Source organism: Natrix helvetica, assembly GCF_964273705.1.
Source record: "Natrix helvetica genome assembly, chromosome: 4".
In the NCBI taxonomy this organism is placed as follows: Eukaryota; Metazoa; Chordata; class Lepidosauria; order Squamata; family Natricidae; genus Natrix; species Natrix helvetica.
The window spans coordinates 119066941-119087106 of NC_138550.1; the positions used below are offsets into that span (position 1 = coordinate 119066941).

Sequence of the window (20166 nt, forward strand, 5' to 3'; positions counted from 1 at the left end):
TTACTACAATGAGATTTCATGACACTGATTGTTAGATATTTGCTCTAACTTCAGTGGTTTCCACCAAGGTCCTCTGTTCCAGCGGGAACAGAGGTTTAATCCTATTGGTCGAAGAGTCTGATAGCTCCCTATAAAAGGCTGCTGTCAGGCTCAACCTTCGCTGGATTGTTCTCCCTTGTTGTACTTAATAAAAAGCCGTTGTTACCGTTAAGCCTGTGTGTGCCTATCCATTACTCAATCTAACACTGATGATTTGAAACTTCTACAATCTTAAAAGAATTAACTTGCATACAATATGAATTGATGTCTTTGCCATTGTCTCTAAAGTGATCATCTGCCTCCTCATGTTTCTATATAGCTGATTCCCAATATAGGTGCCCGCTTGCTTTAATTGGGCAGCTGGGATGACCTTCATACTTTGGGTGACCCTGCTGGAATGTATAACCTTGGCCTACACTCCTGACATTCTTTGCTCATGCCGCCCAGGAACACCCTCCCACTTCATGATAAGGCCGCACAGCAGTATTTGGGGAGATTTTAATTTAGTAGTTTTGAATAAAAATATTGATTCTTCTGACAATTAGTACTCTGTCTTTAAGAACAGCCGCAAGTAAAACATTCTCCAAATTTCTTATATATTTGAAAGTTGCCAGATCTTGTCTACATAAGCAAACAATACCAGGTCATTTTGTTTATGATGTATCCCATCTATTCTGGGTCATTTTCCTGCTTGTAGAGCTCTCAAACCCCCACCCCCTTTAGAGAAGGAGATATATTCACATATTTAAAGATGAAAAAAAAAAGACAAATAGCTACATTATATTTATAGTACAGCAAAATATTGGGGTAGTTTTTAATTAGGGCTTAAGTAGGTACAGTAGTGGGATTCAAATAATTTAACAACCGGTTTTCTGCCCTAATGACCAGGTTGCTAGGTGTGGCTCAGTGGTCATGTGACTGGGTGGGTGTGGCCAACTCAATGTCACTCACATGAATGGGCGCTTTGCCTTAGCTGTTACAATGTAATAAGGGTTAACCGGAAAGACAGTTTCTGTAAAAAACAACAGCAGGATGTTTCCTTCCTGCCTTCCTTACAGGATTAGCCCTATTAAGTGGAAAAAAATGAAATTAGATTTTTCCCAAGATCCGGTTCTTCGAACTGCTTAGAACGTTATCAACCAGTTGTCCCGAATAGGTGCAAACTGGCTGAATCCCATCACTGAGTAGATATTGTATAATCATGCTTTCATAAAAGCATTCTGAAAATCTATAGGTAGCTGAATATTAAACAAATCAGCTTATTAAAAAGAATATTTTTGCATTTCAAACATTTAAAATGTATGATACACACACACACACACACAAATGCATATGTAGAGATAGAAAGAGAGGGAAGGAGGGAGGGACAGAGGGAACTCATTTTAAAGTCTCTTATTTGTTGAGGGTATTATCTGACAGTTCCTGAATCTAGTCCAGCCAATTACTCTGTTCTCTGTCACTCACATATGTTTGTTTAAATTAATAAGCTAATTGTAATTAAGAATGTAACTAAGAACAGAATAAGAACATCTGTTCTGTATTTGTATGCACCGGGTAAATTTCTGTTAATGTAAAAAAAAAAAACACAGGTTCATTCAGTTTAGTATTTTACTATTTAGAATTTTCAGAATATTAGAGTATTTAGAGTATTCAGAATAGATGTTTATATTTAATAATGTCATATCTTTAGTCCAAGTAACGTAGTTCAAAGTCATCTTCAGCTTAACTTCCTTTGTATTATATAATATAAGCAATAATATAGATATACAAGATTAACGGAGTATTATTATACTGCAAAATAACATGCAGTTGAAAAGTGAGGAAACAAAGTTTTTTGCTGGAAAGTGATGAAAAATATAGCAGTTTTTTAAATAAAAAATCTATTAAGAGTAGAGCCATTCTTGATTCCTGTACATGTGTACTAATTGTTAATATGCTAAGCAAAATAATCCTTAAGTTAACCCACTGCTTTAGTTGGGCTGTTAATTGAGGTAAAATTTGGTTCCATTTAAATTTAATATAACAAGTTGTGCATTTTCCATGACACAAGCTGTTGAAAGGCAACACCTTTGAATGTGAAGAGGGATAAAAGAAATATTTTTTTGTTGTGCCTTTCATTAGAAGAGCTAAATATAATAATTTGGGGTCTGATCCAACTAGATGTCACAGCTGTTTATCAAAAGGAACCATGCTGATCATAGAACAGTAGTGTAAATTACATTTTTTTGTCATAAACTAAAATCATGGATTAGGCTAGCATAATCACATAATAATACTGTACAAGTAAATTGTACGTTAAAGTTTAAGAATTTGGGGCATAAAAATTAATATAATTAGGTATACAATCTATATAAGTAATTAATTGTTTAGAATAATAAAATAGTAAAATTATTGATCTAAAATATATTGGTCCATTTTAATGGTAAAGTCCATGGAAAAATATTGTTGTTGTTGTTATATCTAGAGAAAATGTAGTGCAAATAGTGATCACATGACTGCAAGAACACAGCAGTGATCATAACTTGAAGGACCAGTAATAAGTAACTTCAAATGGTCCCTGAACAAATAATACTGAAACACAAAACAAAATCAGATTTTTAAAAAGAGTTTTACAAAAGAGAATGCAGTAAGGTACATAATTGAATACTCGCTAATTAAGACTTCAAAGTTTAATAGTACTATCGACAAATGCTCCATATTCCATGCTGATGGAAATATTTGCTGCCATCTCCTGGATATTTTTTTCCTCAAATGCTTTTCAAAGCTAAAGAAAAACTCAGCATTCTTACTGAAGTTTGCTAGGTTTATTTTATTATTACTACATATCCCTTTCCATAAATATATACAAATGATATGTAATATGAAATCAGATGCGTAAAAGTGTTGCACTTTATGAGTCATATTTTTCTACACTGCAGTATTCCAGTTAGATATTTTCAATCAGTTTATATGTGAACAAGTAGTTCACTTTAGTCTCATTCTTTATTTTTTGCTAAATCTATTTTTTATGAAATTTATATTTTTTCATTTTTTCTTCATGTTTGATGTGTTTATCCTAAATCCATTTTTATTTCATAGGTATAAAAACAATGTTCCCATCAATATCCATACTCATCCTGGTAAATATGAAATCCAAAGTCGGTATGGGATGCACTCTTTGGAGATTAACAAGTAAGGGAATAGTATATCATTTTTATAATCTTTTTCCTTTTTCTTTAGAATTACAGTATATGGTAATTCCCTATAGTATATGTATGTCTTTTGAAGATGGTGCTAGTAATATCATACTGCAAGAATCTGTTGAAATAGGAACTACTGGTTTTTAATTTATTGGGGACAGAACCATCTTATGAAAAGTTATACATATTCTCAAACTCCTTGTAAAAATATAGGACATCCTGAAGCTGATTTGATGTTTTGTACGTCCTTCTTAATAAATTTCTACTAGTACTGTATTAAGATTACTTATCTAGCATAATTAATTAATTAATATATTAATGTTTATATTTGATATATGCTTAGATAATTTACTGAATTCTAGGCATATAAGAAATTCTAGGTAATTTCTAATGGTTGAAAGTAATGCCAGGTAATGCTCTTAATCTTTAAGGGAATTTGGCCTTTAAAGAGAGACATAATATGTCTGTGATATTGGGCTTTTTTTATTCATAATTAAAATAAAAAAATTCAAATCTTGCTCTTACAAGGATCCTTTAAATCTCAATATAATCTGGGTCTTGAACACCACCAAAATATTTTTTTATCTTTTCCATATAAGACCATCTGTCATAAAGGGCTCCAACTTGATTTAAGTAGAAGTTTGCAATTTCTTATTGAACCAAGTACAAAAACTCATGATTAACGAGCAAGAGATCCTCTTGAGCTTTCACAAATTTTAATTTCCCATGACTGCAGGGCACACAAGGAAATCTGCTGGCCCTGCTCAAGCTTCATATTTTGGGATGCTGTTGCTAGAAGAACAAAACGTGTATATGTTTATGGGATGTGTAACCCTGGAAAATATGGGAGGAAGAACTGGATGATTGGAAGCTATCTTGGCCTACTGGGACAATAACAATTTATGAAAGCTACCAATATATCTGTGCTTTGAATTCCCTAAAAAAAGAATTTGTGATTATTTTATTATATTGCATGTAATTGGTTTTTTTTAAAAAAAGAAAACATGTTAGCATAAGGAGAATGGTGTAGTAATGAGAAGCTTGACAACTGGATATGTTATAGGAAACCATGACAAGCAGCCTTAAAACCAATTCAATCTACCTTTATTTAAAAATTAATCTCGATTAAATTATTGTAGGAAAGAATGTATAATAATCATTTTCTGATTTGACCCTATAAAGAATAAAAAGTACTAATTAAATTAGAAATTATTTAACCATTTTTATTGACTAAGTATGCCAACAAAGCAGAAAGTTCATAAAATTAACTTTCAAATCTAATAGCTTGTGGAAAATACAAACTGTATCCAAACAGGCTTTGTTGTACTAGTTATGTTCCTTATAACATTTTACTGCCTAGTATGTGTTTTCGTAGTAATACATTATATAATATAGCATCATTATTATACTTTATTCTTAAATACCCTTTAGAGTAGGAAATACCTATTGATATTAATACAGATTTTACATTTTTGTCCAGTTCTCAAATGCTGGTATAAACTTATATTATTGTAAGAATAAGTAGTGAAAATGTTTTATGAAACATTGGGTTGTTTTGGGGGGGGGGATGAGATTTTCAGGGATGTTGTTGTCTTTTCCCTATATTTATCCTTCCCAGTGCTCCAAAAATTAAGAATATATGGAATATCAATTATTTTAATATAGAAAAAATTCTGCATTTAGGTAATACAATAAATGAAAATGTGTACAATGTAGAAAGATAAGTTATATAGCCTATGAATCTAAATCTATTTCTTAAAAGGGGATACAATACATGACATCTCATTTTAAGAAATAAATGTATATTTATAGGGCATTTGAAGTAACCCTTTTCATAATTTTGAGCAGTGTGAATTAAATGCAAAGGAGACCAGGTTAATATAATGCCTTCTTTTCCTTACTCCCCTTCCTTTTATTCTACACCTTGTATATTAAGCATAATTAGCTATTTCCTGGTTTTCAGCAAACAACATATTAGGCTTTGTTGATGCCCCTAGGCTGGTGCTTACTCAGGCTTTAACGAAGATCTGGCTCTGCTTGTCAATGCAGATATTATCTCCCAGAGAATAGAGGATGATATGATTTAGCATGGGAATCAACTAACATGCCTTCATTCTCTGTTAATTTCAAGGGAAGATTGGATGCCTGAACAAGCTATTGTCTGTCAATAGAAAAAACTGGGAATATGAAAGCATTTCTTGAGGGATGTGAAATGTCAGAATTAAAGATTGAAAAATGGCTATCAATGGAAGAAACTAGAGAGAAAACGATAGTGTTGTTGTAATGGAAATTTATCTAGATTCTAGATATGTATTGGTTGCTTGCCCACCCAGCAAGCAGAATCTGTGTAATTTAAATCGCTATCCAAAGCCTGTCATTAAATGCCAGGTAGTCAATAAGAGAAACCCGTAATCCAGGATCTGATTATCTCATCAATGTAACACTGTCTGATCAATGCAAGTAACATAGGATGATGAATCTAGTTGAATTTGTCCTATTCAGTAACAGCTCTGACTTTGGTGATATGAAAGTGGGCTGGTATGGGATCACTGATTAATGCTCCTTGCCAGTTGCTTCATCTAGTCTACACCAGGTCCTGAGTTGTTTCTAAAGCTTGTGTTTTCAGAAGAGTACAACAGTAAACTTGCTTCCTGGTGCTCAACGGTCTTTTCACCTTGTCAAGGTGTTCTTAAATGTGATGTTAGAGTATATCAGTCTTGTTTTCTAGAAATGTTGATGTCTACACTGAAATCTTGTCAGAAGTAATCATGGCCTTCATGATTACCCTATATAACTTATTTTATAACTGCAGTTAAACTCAAAACCCATTAGCAAAGTATTTTTTCTGCCCAAAGTAATGTTTGGATATATCACAATGTAGATTTTTAACAGGTACAAATTTATGAATGAACATCATTTTGACTGATATGTTCCATTAGCTCCTGTACAATGTTATTATAGTATAAGGAATGTGATCAAAGATCATTAAGAAGTAATAAGTATAAGTATAATCTTTATTGTCATTGTACTTAAATACAACAAAATTGGTTAATACAACGAAATTGGTTAAAAATCTTTAATAACTCCCTGCGGGTATAGACTAGTTTTTGCCTAACTCTACTGTGGCACCAGGAACTCAAAGCCACAGCGTCTAAGCGTGCTGTCATCTTGGGGGGGGGGGGAATGCTTCCTTGCTGAGATATTGTTTTAACTGAAACTATTATTTACAGATTAGCTGTTTTTCAGATAATTGTGATATCATATGATACCTAGATTCCCATTCTGTATCTAAAATTTCAACTAAATATATTCACACATAATGCTAGAGTGTATTCAAGCAATAAAATAAAATAATATTTTGAAAACACATCACTATTATCTATCAGCAATTTCTATTATTGGCAAAGGAGTCTGTTAAATTACATTTCTTTTTGATGTTATCTTCATGATGGATTCTAATCCTACTCTGAAAGCCATTAGAAAATAATAATTTTCTAACAGTTTTAATAATAATAAATTAATAATAATTTTCTAATTCTATTCTATTCTAATTGTATTCTATTCTATTAACTAGAATATAGTTTTAAGCACTTAATAAGCACTAACAGTAAGGCTAAAGATGACTTCCAGACAAAACATGCCTCTGTTTACATTCTTAAAGCAAATAGTTCTTTATCAGACCCTGGCCTTTATCTGATTCATGTTTTTTTCAGTCAAACACTCTTCCATTAATTTAATTCTAGGTATAAGTAGAATTCATTGCCCATAACTTTTTTTCTTTTGGTGGAAAGATGAAGATTTTACTTTTTAGAAAAGCTGTGCAATGCAAACTGCCTATTTTTTAAAAAAACGGCCCTAGTGTGTTCATCTGAAATAAGCTAATGAATATAAAATGAAATTTAACATTGTGATATCTTCTGTATTATTTCTACAAGTATTAATTTGAACCTAAAGTACTGCAGCTTCTCACAATTACAGAAATCCAGGAGACCCACACAGAATGATGTGCTACTTAGTAGAAGGGCTAAAAGTCATGGAAAATGGAAAGTAATAAAACCATTATGACCCACACCCATCAATCAATGTGTGGATGGAAGCATCTTCCACTCGTGTGTGTCAATCTGACTTAAGATATTTTTCTGCATGTGGTGCTGGATAATATCTTGGATAATATCAGCATTCAGACAAGTTATTTTGGCACATGAAACAAAACATATCACAATTCCTTCACCTAATAACCAGCAATAAAATATATATTAGAAACAAATTAAATGACTAACGGATTGCTTTCTTTTTTTTATTAAGTTTTTTTTATTTTAAATTTTCAAAACAAACACAACACAAAGAATCCTCCTTCTTTACATACTGTAGAAAGTGTATCAGTTGGTTTCAAAAAGCTTTCGTGCGTCTCTTCCACTCTCGTCACAACATTCGTATTAACTCAAGTATTTTAAATCAGATATTTTTATACATATTACCATCATTATACCTCCATTTTCATTTGACTATAATAGTTTAAACGTCCTTCATCATAAAATGTACCAACCTGACCACATACTGGCATTTCATTTGTTATTTTTAATATCCTCCAATAACACTATATCCTTATGGCCTATTCTGACTAAACATCAATAATATTTAGTAACAAAAATTTCTAATCCTCCTTTCCAAATCACTGTTTACAATTTACATCCAATTTCCTTATGTTGTACACATACATACATACATACATACATACATACATACATACATATACACACACACATTATCATTATCCCTCCTTCATTTAACTCTATCCATTATCATAACACCCCCCCCAATAATCAAAACTTATCTAAATTCAACTTAGTTCTTTTTTATTAACCTTTATATATAACCAAATAATTTCTAATCTTCCTTTCATAGGTACCATTCAATATTCATATCCAATTACTACTTGTCATACCAATACATATGTATACATTATTATGTTTGCTTTCTTTTCATGATGCTTAGAACTTGCTCCTGGGATATCACTTTATTCTGCAAATGGTTCAGCTGATGTTATCCTGACTAGCATTCAAGCCATTCTGATGATTGATACCTTGGCTCATTTCTTGCCCATAAAGTGTGAGCAAACCAAACCGCCTGTCATAAAGATTCACTTCCTACACATCATCTCAAGTGATGTACAAAATATCAGTTGAAGTGAATTAACATTCATCTTCCATGAACTCTAGCTTAGTCCTATGACCATGCTTAGTCTGACATCCTAAATAGAGCTCATCAGATTTAGGGTCTTAATACAATCAAAATGTTATTAAGAATTAAGAATACAGTTTAACTGCATAGGATATAAGATCCTGGTTCTATGTAGCACATTATCCTATTTCTTCATTGGCAAAAGACAATCCTTTTGTATAAAATTGAGTCAAATTGTTCCATGAAGAAAAAGGAGTCCACAAGAAGCTGGTTTTGTGGAGAAATTTGTTCCCAAGAGGAAATATTGAGAACCTGAGGTAAGGTTGAAAGAACAAAACAAAAACCAAACCAAACTACCAAACCTTTTAACAGTCGCTTCTTTCATTTTTTATTTTTGTTGAATCCTTCAATAATGTGTAATGTTTCCCTTTTTCCCATCTAACTACATTGCATATTCCTATCCCCATCCTGCTCCTCATTCATTCAAACAATTCCATCTGAGATCTATCCTTTACTAAACAGAATTTTGGAAATACTGTGCAAGAACTGAATTCAATGGAAAAAATTAAACTATTGTCTAGTGGTAAAACAACATACTGGCAAAATATGGGTGAATTTGGTAGGATAAAAGCTATTTGTTTTCATACTTTAAGAATCAGAATGCTCTTGTGATGTAGGCAAATGTTCATATATAGTGTAACATCTTAATGATTGTTTGCCTTGCAAAGTCACTTGTTTAAGAAGGGTGGCTGTAGAGATTGCATCAATAAATAAACATTAAGTAAATGTGGACAGTCAAATTAGCTACTGGCATTAACATATTAAATAAATCTTAAAAAATAGTGCACTGAAGGTGAAATAATATTGGAAAATAATAGCTCTGGTGGGAAACTGGAGATATTGGACAAGGGGGTAAAACAATAACAAGCTCCTTTATTTATTTATTTTAATGCCCGTACTATATCACATCTGCTTTTAAAATCATCATGACTTACTCATACTCACCCTGAATCCTACCATGCAATGTAACCGTTTTCTCTTATGCTAACATTTTCTAGATGAATGAGCAATTTTGGAGGGCAGGGAACATGATAAATAAATCTGAACAAAATTTGCCTAAGTAACGTAGAAGAAAGGCCCCTTCCACACAGTGACTGGCTTGGCTTTTACCATTCCATGAAGACTCTCACTTTCCTTTGGACAGCTGGTAGACCTGGGTGGCCAGATAGGCTGCCTAAAATGGTAGCTGGCTGGTGCCTTATTCCTTTGTTTTTCTTCCTTCCCTATTTGCTTTTCAAGGCAAGGAAAACAAGAAGCACACACCATAAAGTGGTGACTTTTTCAGGTCATAGCAAAATAGCCCTCTAGGATCATAAACTAATGCAGGATGAGCCGTGCAACCATGGCAGCTTCATTTCAGGAGACAAGAAAACCAAAAAGAAGAACAAGGCAGTAATTTCCACTAATGGGAAACTGCCCACTCAGCTTTTATGAAGGAAGACTATCTTCTGTATTCACAGCATTGAAGACAGGAACAGGAGTTGACCAATTCATTTCTGAAACTGCAAAGCCCATCGGAAGGCTCCATGGGGAACATGCCAAAATGATAACCTTCTAAAATCAGCACAGCCATCATGTGTGGAAGGGACCAGAGGCTCATTATTGCAAAATATAAGAGCATAATTCTTTTTTATGACATTAACATTATTCCTAAATCCTTCATTCCTCATAGATGTGATTTTGATGACACTGCTCAGTATCGTGCTTCTGCCATGAATGTCAAAGGAGAACTTTCAGCTTATGCTTCTGTAGTAGTAAAAAGTAGGTTTGTTCAAATATTCATTCCTTAGCATTTTTTAAGCAAAATTTTGCTAAAATTTTGTCTTGCGGCCTACAGATAAATGACAGTAGAAATGTTGTTTTGCGCTTTTTTTTTTCACTATAGGATATACGAAAGGAGAGTTTGATGAAAGTTTTTTCCATGCTGGAACTGTCACACTGCCCCTAAGCTGTAAGTTGTTGATAAACTTCATTACGAGCAAAATTATAGCAGGTCATTCAGAAATGTATTAGTATAATTTTTAATGTTCCGTATAATGTTTTGAGAAGATTATTTAAAGAAATATACTCTTTTTATTAGTATTAATATTTTATAATAATTTATCTTATACTGCAATATCAGATGCAGTTGGAGGCAGAGAATATTGCTTAGTTATTCCTATTGCCTTTGATAATATATGTGATAGAATTTTATTTTAAGATTCTAAGCACTTTATCTTATTAAGATACGTATCATATATATTAACATATAATAAAGTATCTGGCGAAAAGCCACATCATGTTGATACTATGCAAGTCTAATGTTACATTTTTTTCTGTCATCATGATCTATTGTTAGATCATTATTTTACGGGGTCACAGCATCACCAAGTTTGATATATCCCCCTCTCCATTTGCAAGCTCCAACTTTTAGACTTCTAAAAGTTGGAGCCTGCAAATTCCAGTTGACCACTAGATGTTAGTAATAATAATAATAATAATAATAATAATAATAATAATAATAATAATAATAATAATTTTATTTGATTAGCCGCAACCCTCTCCCGAAGGACTCGGGGCGGCGTACAATCAAAACAGATAAAATACAGATAAAGACAAACATATATACATAAAGAACAAAGACATATACATGTGCATGGAGGAGGTAGACTCATAAGTGAAAGACAATTAAAAAAACACAATTTAAAATCCCATTAAATAAAATTACTGAATTAAAAAACCCATCAGGAGCGTTATGAAGTTATGATTGAGCCAGGCCGGCTATTTGGAATAGGTGGGTCTTGAGCTTTATACGGAAGGAGCGGAGGTCAGTAGTGGTCCTAATATCCGGGGGGAGGTCATTCCACAGGGCTGGGCCCGCCACAGAGAAGGCTCTGCTCCTAGGCACCGCCCCATGGCACTGTCTGGTGGACGGCACCTGGAGAAGTCCCTCTCTGTGCGAGCGGATGGGTCGTAGGGATGTATGGGGCAGAATACGATCCCACAGGTAACTAGGTCCTGAGCCATGGAGCGCTTTAAAGATCGTAATCAAGACCTTGAAACGCACCCGATAGACCACAGGAAGCCAGTGCAGCTCGCGCAGGAGAGGTGTCACATGGGAGTACTTAGTACTCCCCATAATCACCCGCGCGGCCGCATTCTGGACCAACTGCAGTCTCCGAGTGCATTTCAAGGGAAGCCCCATGTAGAGAGCGTTACAGTAGTCCAGGCGAGACGTCACCAGCGCATGGGTGACTGTGCGTAGGGCGTCCCGGTCCAATAGGGGGCGCAATTGGCGCACCAGGCGAACCTGGTGGAACGCCCCCCTGGCCACGGCTGTCACATGGTCATCCATGGACAGCCTGGCATCCAGGAGGACACCCAAATTGCGCGCCCGCTCCACGGGGGCGAGTTGAATGCCCCCAATGGCCAGAGATGGAATTAACTGGTTGAACCGGGGGGCCGGAACCCACAGCCACTCTGTCTTGGAAGGGTTGAGCTTGAGTCGGTTGTCATCCATCCAGACCCGTACGGCTTCCACACACCGGGACATCACTAGTAAACATGTACAAAATCCTTTAATACCCATACAGTATTCTGTGCTGCCCAGATCTGGCACTCCTGCTGAATTCACTGCTTTATCTAGTTTTCATTAGTCCATGACTTTAAATGCCCTTTATAAGAATTACGTTGTTATATGGTGAACAAAATATAGGTTGACACGGGGAACATTAATTTACTATCATTAGGATTCTAAAGTATATTTATTATTGTGGAAATCAGAGTTTCCCATTTAGCATAATAGAAAGAAAAATGCCCAAGGCAGAAAGTAACATATGCAGCCTTTTGAAGTCATAGAACCTATTTTGCCAGTATTGCTTTCAGAAAGATTATCTGGTTCTCTAAAGTTATTGTTCAGCTGATTTCAGAATAAAGACAACAACAGAAGCAACAGTATAATCTCTCACTGGTTAATGTTCTAACCAAAGAGCCACTGTTTGAATTTGTCAGGACTATTCTTAAACGAATAACATGCAACTTGAATGAACTGAGTGCCAAAACCATTTTTAGCATAATTATATAACTCAGACTTGTAATATCCAGCCTACAGAAAACAACATCCACTTTTATGTTAAATCATGATAAAGAGATAAAAAGAAATCAACTTAATTTATGAAACAATGAAATATCACTTAAGCATCACTTAAATAATATAATGAAGAGAATGGTGAAGATAATTTGAGGCATATCTTTTCAACTGGGAACTTTGATCTTATACTAAAGAAAACTGACCAACTTTGACTTATATGATATACTTCCCAGATTGGTATGTCTCTCTTTAAAATTGCTTCCACTGTCGGGGATCTGAAAAATTATATTTTCAGAAGAAGAAAAGAGGCTTAGCATCCAACTTTAAATAATCCAGCTTTAACAAAGGAATAAGCTTAGTTTTTCTTCTTACAGTTGGCCTTGGTGTTAGTCCATATGGCTATGCTTCCAGGTTTGAAATACATTTTGTGGATGCATTTGATGTTTCTTTTGGAAGAGAAGGTGAGACAATGAGTCTGGGCTGCACAGTTGTCATTCATCCTGATATTAAGCGTTTTCACCCAGAAATCCAGTGGTACAGGAATGGTAAGCATGCACTAAAAAATAAACTACTTCTTTGTTTCAGTTAGATGTTGTCTGCCTAGGATATTTCTATACATTTGAAGTTGTAGGGGGAAAAGTGGATCACCCAATAGAAAGCAAGTTGTGGCAAGAGGTACTCCTTGGGTTACGATGCCAATTGGGATTGGGATTGCTGTCGCTAAGCAATGCATTTGTGATTACACCCCTTAGCAATACCAATCCTGGCAGCTCCTTTTGCCCTCCATAGCTCCAGAACTTATAGGTTGTTAAGTGATGAAGCAGGAGTCTCACATAAGGAGCATACGGTACCATGGAAGGAAGGCCCAGAGAAGCATTGGGATGGCTGGACAGGCCACATGTGAGTCAGAGGAGGCCGTGAGAGGGCTGATGCAGGTTACATGCAGCAGGAGAGATGTGTTGCAGATAGGAGAAAAAACTGGAGCAAAACCTCTGACATTCCCTGCTGGCTTCCTCACTAACCCTCACTTCCTCACAGTTTGTGGGAAACTGGCAGAGAAGGTTACAAATGGCAATCATGCGACCATAGCTTCCTGCAACATCATAATCACAAACCATGCATCTGAGCACCCAGATTGTAATCACATGGCTACAGGGGTACTGTGATGGCCAGAATTTCAAGGACCGGCTATACATTTATTTTATTTCAGCACCTCTGTAATTTTGAATGGTCACGGAAGAAATGGACATAAACTGAAAGCTACCTATTCTAATGTTACTTTTATTCTCAGACTGTGGCTGAATTGCATACTACAATGAGCCAGGATATTTAACTATGATTTCCTATCATCGATTTATTGATCGTAGCACAATAAACTGTAAAACTATTGATTATTCAGATTAAGAAATATTTTTCTTCATTAAAGACTGTAATAAATTGTTTTTACTGTATAACAAAAAAAAAACTACTTATATCAATGTTAACTAGTTAGTGAAAGCGTCTTCTGTCTTCTTGCTGCAACTGAGGACTGGCCATATTGGTAGACAGAATGGGAGAGCAGCCTCTCAATTGGCAGATACTTAAAATACAGAATGGTTAGGGTTATATACACCTTAAAATCGCTCCTGACTCTTTAAGCTACACTGTGTTCATAGGTGCCCTTGAAGATACATTTCTGACTTGAAATAAGATTTAACAGCCAATCCGTTTTAATAAGTTGAGTGAAACTGGAAATAGCTTTTCTTTGCCTTGAGGATGAAAACATTTTGGGAAAGCCCTGAAATCAGTTTGAAGACTTGGGAATGAGACTAATTCTGTTAGATTGGGTAATGGATAGGCACACACAGGCTTAACGGTAACAATAGCTCTTTATTAAGTACAACAAGTGAGAACAATCCAGTGAAGGTTGAGTCTGACAGCAGCCCTTTTATAGGGAGCTGTCAGACCCTTCGCCAATAGGATTAAACCTCTGTTCCCGCCGGAACAGAGTACCTTGGTGGAAACCACTGTAGTTAGAGCAAGTATCTAACACTCCTCCCCTCTTGAATGGAACAAATCTACTTGTTACGTAGTTACGCAGGTAGGCGGGCTTTTGGGTAGCTCTGCCTGACCTGCGCAGTTCAGTAGGAGGGGTTTCCTTGGACAGGTCGGACGGACCTGTTTGCTCCACAGCTCCGCTTGGTGGAAGCTCCTGGAACCTTTCACAGGCCGCGGATGGAGCTTCTAGAGCCGGTTCGCTCGGAGCTCGCTGCGGGCCTGCAACATAACTAGATAAGTTTCCTGGTATCCTCGGGCTTGAGCTGGCCGTGGAAGGAGTGAGTGTTTGCTCTGGGCTTTGGCTAACTTGTGCGGGAGTTATATCAAGGCGTGCAGGAGTTATATCAAGGCGTTGATACCGGTCACCTCTAGGCCCAGGGCTTGCAACCAATCTAGCCCCAGGAGGCTCTGCAGGTTGCCGCTGACTACTGTCACTGGGAGTTTCCCACTGAACTGCTTGAACTTTACCTGGAAGGTGCGTTGGCCCACAATGGGGACCCAGGTTCCCTGGTAATGACGTAGGCGGATGTCAGGGGTGCGAAGATGCTGCTTCTTTAGGCTAGGAATAGCCTGCTTTAGGGTAGACCACAGTATGATGGTCAGCGATGACCCGGTGTCAATCTCCATCTCACATGGAGAATCCTCGATGAGGACTGTGACCTTCACCTTTTTTGGCCGCCTGTTGTGGATTCGGCCGATTGTTGTATGGTAGGTGACTCTATTGTCGCCCTCTGGCTTCTGCCATGGTGGCTTCTGCCAGGCCCCTTGGCTGGGCCTCTGTTGTCGGTTTGGTATGCTTCTAGGCTGCCAGGTAGTGGCAGGGAATTCTCTCCGGCACACCTTGGCGATGTGCCCCTTTCGCTCGCAGCGCTGGCAGGTTACGTCACGGAAACTGCAAGCCGATCTGACATGGTCTCCTCCACAACTAGCGCAAGGTGGGAGACGCGGTTTGAATTTGCGCACCAGCTGGACGCGGCTACTGCGCATGTGGCAGCTGTCCTCTTCCTCGCCTTCTCAGCTCTCAGGCTCTGCAGCCTCACGATGTAAGTCTGTACTCTTTCACACGTCTTGTGGAGCGCTTTGGCGCTGCAGAGTCTCAGTAGATTTAATGGCTGATTCGGACGCCCTGGCCTCGTCCAGTGCAATCTGCAAAGTGAGGTTAGATTTAGCGAGTAACCTCCTCTGCAGGTTAATGTCCCGCACGCCGCAAATTATTTGGTCCAGAATCAGCTCGTCCAGGTCTCAGAATTCGCAGTATGCTGCGGCCTTGTGGAGCGCCACAATGTACTCGTTAATTGACTCACCCTCCTTCTGGTTTCTGATGTTAAACTCATGCCGGCGAACGTGCTTGAATGGCTTGGGTGCATAGTGGGTCCTCAACGTCTCCTGAAGCACAGACCAGGCAACTGATTGTCGGCTCAGAGAGGTCTTTCGCTGTCTCAAACACTTCCTGGCCACAGTATCCGAGGAACATGTTCTTCTTGCAGCCTTCAGAAAGGCCCATGAGGTCATTTGCCTCAAGGAAGCAGTCAAATCGTAGCATGTACGAGTCCCAGTCCTCGATGACTGGATCATATGGAGTCGGTGGGGCGTGCATGGCCATTTTGTGTTCAGAGGTTGTTTTGAGTTTGCCGCTCAAAAATGGCCGTTTGAAGCCACGCTGAGCTCCAGGCTGGATGTACTTGCTGGATTGCTATGTTTCTTCGGTTCGCCTAGTTGCCGTCCAATCACACCTTCGTCGCCAGTGTTAGATTGGTTAATGGATAGGCACACACAGGCTTAACAATAACAACAGCTCTTTATTAAGTACAACAAGTGAGAACAATCCAGCAAAGGTTGAGTCTGACAGCAGCCCTTTTATAAGGAACTGTCAAACCCTTTGACCAATAGGATTAAACCTCTGTTCCCGCTGGAACAGAGGACCTTGGTGGAAACCACTGTAGTTAGAGCAATTATCTAACAAATTCCATAAGGCCAAGCCACAATTATTAAACCAGTTGACACTCATGTATGAAGAAAATGTGCATTATTAATATCACACGAGGAAATGTTTTCATTCTCCTATGCAAACACATTATTCATTGAACTTTTCCATATACAGTATCTAAAGTTGGAAAGAAAACTAAAACGACTTACACAGTTTTGTGCAATGTTTTGAAAAAGGTGGCTTCAGTGTGTTAAACTCAGTCAAATGTATCATTGTGAAAAGGCTATTGGGTATTTCCTTGGAAAAGGATGTTTATTTAAATATAAAAATCCATTTGTGAGTGGCATCTGTCCATGGTGTTTTTCTTTAATTTTTTAGGAGTTTTGATTTCTCCATCAAAATGGGTTCAGATGCATTGGAGTGGAGAAAGAGCCTCACTGACCTTGACTCATGCTAATAAAGAAGATGAAGGCCTTTATACTCTTCGTGTGATAATGGGAGACTATTATGAGGAGTACAGTGCTTATGTGTTTGTTGGAGGTAAATTATACTATAGTAATTATAAAGTAAAGACATTGATGCCGGTGGCGCCAATGACAGCGACATTTCAGTGTTATACTCTCTTCTCTAATATAGGCACATTTCATATGATTATGATTTATAGCTCTGATTACCATTACTTATAATAATACTGTCAATTATCATTGAACTTTAATATAGGAATTTTCTTCCTTACAATAGATAATTGTGCCAATCAAAATGTTGCCAGGAGATCTTATTAAAGATATATTATGTCAAAAGAGGGCAATGTGATTCTCACGTCCCTTGTAAGTGTAGTCTTTGATCCCAAATTTCTGAAGGGAATCAAATTGTGTACCTTTGTCTTGTGTCACATCCAGTTTGATTCTGTACATCATTCTTTTAGACTTTATTAAAGCCGAAATACAGCAAATGTGATGTAGTGTTTAAGGTGTTAAATTACGATTGTAAAGACCCATATTCATGTTCCTCCTTGGATGCAGAAGCCCATTCACTAATTTATGTGACTCATTGAACCCTCCCTATCTCATTCACAGAGACAAACCTAAATAGTATCGAATGCTATCAGCGTACAGTTTCCTCTAGACGAAAGAGAATACATTTCTAACTTATAAATAAATATAAATAAAATAATTAGAATGCTCAACAGAGAGTAAAAAATGAAGGACTTTATATACTTAATCTATAATACCTAAAAAAGCACTCTTAATGAGGCCGTCCATTATAATACCTAAAATTTATAAAATTTTAAATATTAAATTTTAAATCTATGTATGTGTGTATGTATGTATATATGTATATATGTATGTATGTATGTGTGTGTGTGTGTGTATATATACATATACATATACATATATGTGTGTGTGTGTGTGTGTGTGTGTGTGTGTGTGTGTGTGTACATCTTTGGTTGTTCGGGTTTTCTCCCGCGTAGAATTGGAAGTATCTTTACGACATTTCGTTGAAGTCTCATTCATCATCTTCAGGCTGGTGTTTCCGGCTTGGTGCTTCCGGCTTGGTGCTTCCAGGAGCAATGTGAGATCTCAGCCGGTTCCTCTTTTTAACTGCCAGTGGGGGTTTGAGCTGATTGGATGGGAGCTTGGCTGCATTCTGATTGGTGGAGGTGTATTCTGATTGGTAGGGGGCTTGGCTGTGCTCTGATCGGATGGGAGTTTGGCTGTGCTCTGATTGGATGGGGGCGTGTTCTGTTTGGGTGGGGGCCTGGTTGTGCTTGTGTTAGTCTGAGTTGCAGAGGGATTTGAGCTGGTGAGCTGCATTACTGTTGTTTGGCTTCGCGTTTGTGGTCTTGCCACATCTCCGTGGTGGGCATCAGTTTGCTTCATGTATGGATTGGAGGGGTTTAAAGTGGCTAATAATGCAGCTGTGGTCTGGCTTCTGATTTGTGGTCGGGCTTCTGCTTTGTGGTCATCATCGGTGTGGGTTTGGGTTTGCTTTTTGCGTGGATGTGTGACACGGGAAAGATAAACTGGACAACTTCCTCACACACCTCAACAGCCTACACCCCAAAATACAGTTCACCATGGAAACAGAAGCCAATAACCAACTCCCCTTCCTGGATGTCTTAGTCTATAAGAAATCCAATGGATCCCTAGGACTTACCAGAAGAAAACACACACAAACCGCTATTTGCACGCACTCTCACACCACCACCCAGCACAGATCAACTCTGTAGCCAAGACACTCATCTCCAGAACAAAACGCTTAGCTAACGAACAACACCTCAAAACCGAACTACACACTCTCACCAACGTACTAACATCCAACGGATTCCAAAGAAACAATATCACTAACCTAATCCAAAAAGAAAACCCCACTAAAATCCAAGACAGTGAACAAGAAAACGGCAAAGCCCTCCTCCCATACATAAAAGGCACCACAGATAGAATCAGCAAGATCCTCCACAAACACAACATCAATACAGCATTCTACACAAACCGAAAAATATCCACCATCCTAAGAAACCCCAAAGACAAAATAGAGTTAGAAAATCAAGGAGTATATGAAATCCCATGCCCCACCTGCCCCACCACATACATCGGACAAACCAACAGAAGAATAAAGGCATGCATTGAAGAACACAAAAACTCAGTCAGAAAGGAGGAACCAACTTCTTCCCTGGTCCAACACCTCAAAGCCACAGGACATGATATAGACTTTAAAAAGACCAGAACTATTGCCAAAATTGAATACTTTAACAACAGAATAATCAGAGAAGCTATTGAGATAGAAAAACGATCACACAGCATGAATAAACGAGATGATACCTCCCACCTATCAGCCATTTGGAAACCCGCCCTCACTGACAAACGAGTCCCTAACACAAAGAATGATACCAGACCCACACTCATGAAAACCACACAGGATGTCACCATCACACATTCACGCAAAAAGCAAGCCCAAACCCACACCGATGATGACCACAAACCAGAAGCCCGACCACAAACCAGAAGCCAGACCACAGCTGCATTATTAGCCACTTTAAACCCCTCCAATCCATACATGAAGCAAACTGATGCCCACCACGGAGATGTGGCAAGACCACAAACACGAAGCCAAACAACAGTAACGCAGCTCACCAGCTCAAATCCCTCTGCAACTCAGACTAACACAAGCACAACCAGGCCCCCACCCAAACAGAACACGCCCCCATCCAATCAGAGCACAGCCAAGCCCCCTACCAATCAGAATACACCTCCACCCAATCAGAATGCAGCCAAGCTCCCACCCAATCAGCTCAAACCCCCACTGGCAGTTAAAAAGAGGAACCGGCTGAGATCTCACATTGCTCCTGGAAGCACCAAGCCGGAAGCACCAAGCTGGAAACACCAGCCTGAAGATGATGAATGAGACTTCATCGAAACGTCGTGAAGATACTTCCAATTCTACACGGGAGAAAACCCGAACAACCAAAGATGTACATACAAACACCCGCGAAAACCTCAGAAAACATATATATATGTGAAGAGAACCCGTGGCTTAGTGGTTAAGACTTCTGCCTAAGATATATACAGCCCGGGTTCTAATCCCAGTAAGGGTATGGCTAGCTGATGAGAGCTAATTAGCTCGAAATAGATCTATCCTAGTCTCCCTTTATTTATTTATCAGTACAATTACAA

At 37.7% G+C, this 20166-nt stretch overlaps 1 protein-coding gene across 4 annotated transcripts in view; it reads left to right on the plus strand.

Annotated features, from left to right (window-relative positions):
• The window catches only part of MYOM1 (myomesin 1), an 83824-nt gene that overhangs the window by 15404 nt on the left and 48254 nt on the right, over positions 1-20166 (plus strand). For all 4 annotated transcript variants that reach the window (XM_081951561.1, XM_081951564.1, XM_081951562.1 and 1 more), the window contains exons 6-10: positions 3118-3210; positions 10132-10220; positions 10345-10410; positions 12903-13073; positions 16871-17032. In XM_081951561.1, coding sequence (XP_081807687.1) covers positions 3118-3210; positions 10132-10220; positions 10345-10410; positions 12903-13073; positions 16871-17032 — 581 coding nt within the window. The remainder of the gene's footprint in view (positions 1-3117; positions 3211-10131; positions 10221-10344; positions 10411-12902; positions 13074-16870; positions 17033-20166) is intronic.